This window comes from Cryptotermes secundus, unplaced genomic scaffold (assembly GCF_002891405.2).
Source record: "Cryptotermes secundus unplaced genomic scaffold, Csec_1.0 scaffold959, whole genome shotgun sequence".
NCBI classification, from domain to species: Eukaryota; Metazoa; Arthropoda; class Insecta; order Blattodea; family Kalotermitidae; genus Cryptotermes; species Cryptotermes secundus.
In genome coordinates, this window is record NW_019722440.1 from 166,469 (window position 1) to 174,528 (window position 8,060).

Consider the following 8,060-nt stretch of genomic DNA (forward strand, 5'->3'; position numbering starts at 1 on the left):
AAAATACAGAATAATAACTAAACTGACTTGTGCATAAGTGACACGCTAACACCTTCTGAAAACTAGTAAGCACGCTTAACTGCAAGGTCACAGACTATTCTACTGCAAACTGCAATGCCTTACATCTGGCAACATTGCTGGAGGCACGAAGCTGGTAGCATACCATAACGCATAGCTCACTTACAGACAACATTGACATTGAGTCAGCCAGTTAACCCAGGGGAGGGTGGAAGCGAAAGACCTGCTTCTTCGCGCGTGTTGCAGTTTAAATTTCCCTGCATTTCGGAAGAAAATAACTGATCTATCCTGATAAATTGTTTATGTAACACATTAAAACTTGCAATATTCTCATTATATGTAATATATGTTCTCAGATTAATTAATATTTTGAAGTATGAAATATTTTTTTCGAAATTGAAAAAATGCCAGAAATGTTCTTGGTTGCTATTCTATAGGGAAGCAATGCTTCCATCACATCCATGTACCCTACGTCCCTGGGTTCCTGTAAGGATGAAGCCTGAAGTCTTCCTGCAGAATTATTCGAAGGGACCTGCTTGTCTTCTCTAAGGCGACCGTGCCTAGGAATTTGTTGCATTACTGCCCTCAATCGTTCAAGATTCTTTTGAATGTGAACGAAGCGTACAGGGACAACAGATTCACTCATTACACTGCCAAGATCAATTAAATAGTCAACCCCACTACAAATTGGAGTTACGGGAAAGAATTCTAGATCATCAAATTCACGCCAACAACGACTCTGCGACTGCACAATACACATAGTTCCAAAATATACTGTTGAAGCGAAATTATTATTCGCTTCCGGCTCGTCACGGATAAACTGTACTCCAAGACTTATATGCGCTCGCAGCATTTGCTTACCTCGCTCTGACTACTCCGTGACAACAGTGACGCGTAGCACGTCGCAGTCTCGCGATTCACGAGAAATACGTGTAGGATATTTTTCCCACCGGCTAAAAATAAGAAAATGTAAGGGTGAAGGATGCACTCACTACCGGCAGGGAATTTAAACGGTTACTTCCAAATGGCAGCGCATATATATCAGAATTAGTTTATGTAATAAAGGATAAAGCTTTATGTCGAAAACCGCGATTCAGCAGGGAAATTTGATAATCTGGAATGGAGTTGGTAACGGTCTTCATCGCACATCTGCAAGCCTGCTCATCAGCATAAATATTATCACGTGTGTTGGTTCTAATGATCCATTCTCCGACAGCAAGGACAGTCTAAGCAGGAATCTTCTCACCACCAACTAATCGTGTTATTTCAAAACTGAACAAGCCTTACTTTGATATCTGCTATATGCGCTAATGACAAAGTGGTTTGGCCCAGGTAGTCGCTTTGCCTTTCGTGATATTGATGTAAAATTACGAAGCATGGAGTATTTGAATGTCTCTATTTTAAATCACCCAAAATAGTTAATTAGTATTTAATGACCCGTTAAATTTGACGTAACGTTTTCAATATTCAACTACAGATTATTCAACAGATGCCACTGACCCACCGTCTTACGCGCAACGCGTCCTTCTGAAATATATTTCAAAGTTTCTGTACATTGTACATTCTTTGTTAGGTATTTTGTTTGTGAGTTAGACAGGTTGCGTATTTTTCTTTGTTTTTGGTGTACTATTTCCATTTCGTTTTGTAATTTTTTATTTATTGATTCCTCTGTGTTATACCGTGTGTATTTCCATGACTTCGAGTTCTTTATTTGCATATAATAAAATTCCTTAATAACCCGTTGTTTCTTCTTATATAGGAATATTATTTTTCGTTCTATATTCGCAGTGTTTGTGCTTTTGTTTGTAATTTTCATAGCTGCTAAGTTATGTGTTAATGTTTGTCTGTGTGTGCACATTCCGTCTGTGCCAATGTCACAGAATCTGACGCGGAACTTACTGGAATCAAAAGTTCCGCGCCGTATAACTTGTATGAATCTTGTTTCCTGAGGCAGGAGATCAGCTCGGAGCTCGACTGAGTCGGACAGTTAAACATATCTGCCACTTGTTCTGCCAGTAGCTTCGGTCTTCCTGGAGGTGTAAGTGCCCAAGCGCATACAGCAGTGCCGCTCTGGGAGATAGCGCGATGGAATAAACCTGTAAATCAATACATGATGATTGCATTTTGAAGGACTGCGTTAAATTAAGGTCAAAATATCCCACAACTCGGAATATTTCCGAGTGCTGGATTCACTTTATGTTGAGTGGGAAATGATGAGCTCCCTTGAATAAGTAAGTAAAAGCCATAAATTTGCACGGGAAATTGTAGGCTTATTTCCAACTATTATTAACTTCAGCAGGAAACAAAAGGCATCTGTTAACTTCAACCATTAATGTTACATCTTCGAGGTAAGAGCGTATGGGATATTAGGTTGGGTGAACCCCACACGCAGGTGGACGCCATAGCCAAGAGAAAAACTTCAGCCTGTAGGAAAGGAACCCCAATGTCCAAGCTCGTACTGGATTACTAGAGTGAATAAGCAAGCCCGGCTCCATCTCTCTCTCTCTCTCCATAAACAAGAATATTTTTTGTTTGTTTGTTTGTTTGTTTATACTTTTCCCCGGGGTTACATTTATGCTTATCAAATCTGGTATGATGATGGAAGACTTCACTGGGGTGGTATTAGACTTGTGGATACATGCAAGGGGTGAATCCCAAGCCACAATATATCCTCATTCCTGTATTTGTACGAAAGGCGCTGTGATTTTGAGAACAATGGAATAGTTGCTAGGATACGGATCAACACCCAAAATACCTTCTGCCTTACAAAGGTATGGTGGGAAAACTGTCGCTCCTAGGTTTACAGGTAATTTTCGCTCCGTATGCGTGTGCGTTGGCCGGTCAGGGTAGCCGAGCGGTCTAAGGCATGCACTGTCTTCGCTCGGAAGCCGGGATCGTGGGTTCGAATCCCAACTCAGGACATGGATGTGTGGTGTTTGTGTATGAGTGTGAGTTTTATATTTGTGTTTATGTACAGGTCGCCTTGCAACGAGCTTATCACCCGTTCAATGAGTTCTACCGTCTATCTGAGATCTAGTAAACTCAAGTGAAACGGAAAATTTCACGGAGGTAGGCCAAGGCTAGAATTGGGGCAGTAAGTCAAAGGATATAAGAATACGTGTGCGTTAAGCCCAGACAATGCCGGGCAGGTTTCTGGTTAGCTTCAAATGTATGGACACAGGAGAGCTTAAATGATTGTCGTTTCCAAGTTCGATGTAATATCTTGGCACATCTCACCTTTGCTGGCAGGCGAGAGCATGTGGAAATGTGTACTGCTACCTCCAGCACTTTCACCGAATATCGTTACGCTGTTCGGGTTTCCACCAAACTCTGCGATGTTGTCACGTACCCAGCGCAGTGCTGCCACCTGGTCTTTCATTCCGTTATTACCCGGACACTCTGCATCTTCCGTACTCAGGAAACCTGTAGACACGGGTTCGAGCCTTTAATTGTGAAGGTACAGGCAGCATAAGGACCAATATTCCTGTCTGCTTTCCTTATTAACATAAATGGTGCAGGCAATTTCTAGTACTACCTATCCGAATAAAAAATATGAATTTAAACACAACGACAGCTATTATAACGTGACATGTCAACCCGTTGTTGGGCGACGGGATGTGGAACGACTTACCACGAAGACAGACTTGATAATCAGTCGGTTGCTAAGTTATGCAACAATGGAACTAGGTTATGGAACCCGCATCTATGTGCCAGCCAGGAAACAAGACTCTCGCGCAGGTGCCATGACGTCATACTGCAGCAGTGGGAAGGAGTCTCGTGACCTCGGCGTTTCTGCAAGTGACGTCATACACACCCCCTCACCGAGCCCGTTGCTAAGCAGCGGTAAACACAGTGCTCACCCCCAATTACACCCTTAGATTAACGAAGTATTTTCTTTCCAATAATAATGAAGCGAATTTGCCTTACACTTGAATTTATACATAGGCTCACATGTATATAAATACATATTCAGTTAAAATATAATTGATCGTATTGCCCAATCTATTTAGTTTCTATCATAATAATTAAATCTGCAATACCCACCTGCAAAAGTGTATATTTGCGGCCACAGGCCAAAAACTCATTCGTCCATAGGCCTGTAGTAATACAGGACACGTTTCAATCAGCGTTAGCAGAGCCACTCAAGGTCTTCTAACGCTTCAGTTGCATATGTTCTCTCTGAATGTGGTACTCAATTACAACTTTAAGCACATATTCAAATAACTTTTGGCCTACCTATTAACCCAAGACGATAGTTCATTGTCACCAGGATAATATCTTTGTCCAGGAGATACTGCGGTCCATACATGTCCGTGTTTCCGGATCCTGTAAACCAACCTCCGCCATGGACCCAAACCATAACATCAAGAGGCGCTGCCTCCGAACCGCTCTTCGGGATCTAGCAAAATGAAATTGCCCCTATTAATCTTACAGCTAGGCTTCAAAGCACTGCGTAAAATTTGGCTGGTGATGAAGCGAGAAATGTGCCCTGAAGATGGGATCTCGTCTGAGCCAGAGCTACTAAATAAACTTCCGTGAAGATGTGACACATACTCTGGTAGAAAGTTCCTTAATTATCAGAGAAGATGAAGGCAGCAGTATCCTCCGAAACCTTCAATGCGAATGAAAATTACAGCACTGAAATTAAAAGACGTCCTGTTGATAACACTGTCCATTCATATGAAGGCCCTCTGCACGACAGAACCTTCTCAAATCCTGAAGAAATGGTCCGATCACCATGTCCCTGTAGCGTTCTTGGGTGGCGGTAAAAGCATTGCCTTCCTCATTCTCAATGAAATAGGGGCCTAATATACCGTGTGCTGAGACGGTACACCATCTCGTCATACGTGTACCATGTAGTGGTTTCTGGACGATAACATCTGGCCGCTCAAACCCAAGGAAGCGAGTTGTCTGGCGACCACTTTTGTATGAGCGGAAATAATACTCAACTATGAATACTTTTTCCTTCGTCGCGAGACCCATTTCCAACAACAACTGCACAACACAACTTCCTTTTCACTACTAGGAACACGTGCGGCTGGAGCTATGCCCCATCGACAAACGCACATGCGCGTTCGAGATGCGCGAGTTTCAGTAGTTTTTTTTGGCGCATACTGTACTTATTTACCACTTTCATGTACTATTCAGCAGTAATTCACTAATTAGTGCGGTGACAGGAAACAAAATACTTAAATGATTAGCAGCAATGTAAGAGTCACAATAATGGACGCCGCCAAGGAATTTTCTGGAGAGGAACACTCAATATTTGTATGCAGACTTACATTAAGCCGTCTAAGGCCACTTGTATTAATGTTTTAAGGCCTTTGGATTCTTTTATTAGTTCTAGGAGTATGGAAACACAGAGGATTAGTTGGTTGAGGCACTATGCTGCAAGCCGTAAAGTCGAGGGCTCGATTCCCGATGACATCATTTAATTTTTTTCAATTGACCTAATCCTTCAAGCCGCACTATTGCCCTGGGGTCGACTCAGCCTCTAACAGAAACGAGTACCAGGAATCTTCCTGCGGGTAAAGGGTAGCCGGCGCGTAAGGCTGACAATCTCACCGCCATCTGTGAGCCGAATTTCTAGTAAATATGGGAGCCACGACGTTTCACTGTCATATGGAACTCCGTGGCCTGTTACAGGGATAGCTTTACCTTTAAATATTTTGAATATATCCCCTTTTCTTTTCAATTCTTCTTCTCTTCTAGAAGTCCAGGAGGAGTAGATAACAAATTTCCTCCCCTTCAGGCGCCCTTCGTTAAATTATTCATTCTAAGATTATTACTTATTAGTAGCTTTCTATCAGACTAGATGACGTCACTTGTTAGAAGACTGTAAACTCTGTACTCGACTTTTGAGTAAACCTAAGATCTCACACGAAATTCCTCGCTCTGAGGATCAACACTATAATATCGCACGTGCTACTCCGGCGTGGTGTGTGTATCGAGAAGTGACTGACAGTTTAAAGACAAAATCTGAAACGCTCCCAAAAAATGTGTTCCTATTGAAACAGCCTGATCACGGTTCCACAGAAACAGATGCCATTCTTCTTGTTATGATTTTATTGAATATATTTCATTCATGTTTTACATTCTGAGTTCAGGTTAAATACAAAATTAAAGTTACAACTTTCTCGTATTTTAAGTCACTTTGGTCGGGGTATAAACATACATATTTCCACGCAGATGTCACATTATGCTACCGCATACTTGCAATGAGTCAGTATAGAAAGAAAGGCAAAGCTATCCTGTAACAGGCCGTCAAGGCTCCCACATTTTTTAGACACGTTGGTTCACAGATGGCGGTGACGTTGTCAGCCTTACGTGCCATCCGTCAGCCCTTTACCTCCCCCCTTTCCCTGGAAGATTTTTGGTACTCATTTCTGTTAGAGTATGAGTCGGCCCCAGGGCAATAGTGTGGCTGAAAGGATTAGGTAAATTAAAAATATCCAATTACCTCATCTGGGTTCCAAACCGCGACCTGCCTGCTTGTATCATAGTGCATCATCCGACTACGCTACCACGTGCCCCTTTTCTGCCATTGCAATCAGCAATTCTCTTTATTTTTAAAAGGAAGGAACAATGCCTCTGTTAGCAGTTACAGGGCATTTTCTATCCTCAATAAATGCCCGTATTATTTACATTCATGACCATGCATCACTTTACCCACAGTTCAAATGAAATCCTTGCCAGCACAGTTGCACTATATCTCATGTATCTACGCGTATCTGTCTGTTTTTCTGCTGTCCTTTTTTTTACCTCGGCCGCTTTTTCAGTTTCTTCTTAATCCTATATACAGTGAGGTAGGATTCATTGGAAGGGGGATCAGCCATTCGTTAAGCCGCTACCTACACACAGAACAGCACAAACACAGAATAAACGCACACATACATCCATACCTTGAGTGGGATTCGAAGCCACGAGCCCAGTGTTCGAGCGGGCGAAGATAGTTCATACCTTAGATAGTACGGCCACTGTGGTCGGCCTACGACATCTAATCTACCATCACCAATTTGGTGAATTAATCTTGTCCCTGATACATAAGCCTGGTGCTGTAAACGTATTTACATACTCGTATTCTGGTAATCTCAGATCCGAGTGTCTGGAAACATTTCATTGTCCTCGCAAGTACCCTACGGTGTTCCCCAGTGATCTGTTCTGGGACCTCTGGCGTCAGTGTCTTTAGTAATCTTATGTATGAAGCACAATAGACCACTGTAGGTCGCGGTGCAAAGGCCGAGAAGGCCCACCCCTCATACATTCAATCTTAAGTAATGCAATTAAGTATTCTAGGCATCTCCATTTTGCTGACTGCATAAATATTTACTCTACATGGAACTCGTAAAGACTGCAACATGGACTCTGTAAGAGGTTGGTGCATACTGAAAGGTAGGGCCCGGATTTCTATGACATGTCATATTTTTTTCCTAGGGTTTATTCCTATTTTTAAATGTAATTATGCATGTTTCCAGTCATTCTTATTAAAATTATGTCGTTTTCATTGTGCATATACATGCATATTTTAGAGTTTTATTGGTTTTGCAGCATATTTTGGCATAATTTTGAAATAAGGTCATATTTTGTCATTTTAGAAACAATTCTTTGATATAATGTAAAATTTCGGCTCCATAATGTTTAGTATTACAAAATAAATTTCAGGCTGGACTGTTGCTTCAATGTGGAATAGAGTTCAAGTACATGAAGATCGTATTAAAAACCATATTTTTGACTGAACTGTACTTGCAGTTACAAAGGCGAAATTTGTGAAATGTAGCATTTATGACCTGGCAAGCCAGCCTTTCCCAGTCGAGGCAGGAGGGAGGCAAGTGTAACGGGTATTCTCCTATTGTATTCCGTCTTACTATAAGGTATATACATCCCATTCTTTCTTGGAGGGCTTAGAAGTATTCTATTTATATATGTGGAGGGCGTTATAAGACTTCAGTTTGACTTTACAATGCCTAAAGTGAGTACATGTAGTTCAAGGAGCGCAAAGTTGCGTAGTTTTGTACAGGAGTTTGGTGAAAAAGTGTTTAGTA

General features: G+C 41.7%; 1 protein-coding gene across 1 annotated transcript in view; it reads right to left on the reverse strand.

The window, feature by feature from the left end:
• Positions 1-8,060, reverse strand: part of LOC111861508 (esterase FE4) — a 41,116-nt gene that overhangs the window by 14,649 nt on the left and 18,407 nt on the right. The window contains exons 4-6 of the mRNA XM_023846152.2: positions 4,255-4,417; positions 3,256-3,441; positions 1,918-2,114 (exon numbers count right to left, since the gene is read on the reverse strand). Of these exons, the coding sequence (XP_023701920.2) occupies positions 1,918-2,114; positions 3,256-3,441; positions 4,255-4,417 (546 nt within the window). The remainder of the gene's footprint in view (positions 1-1,917; positions 2,115-3,255; positions 3,442-4,254; positions 4,418-8,060) is intronic.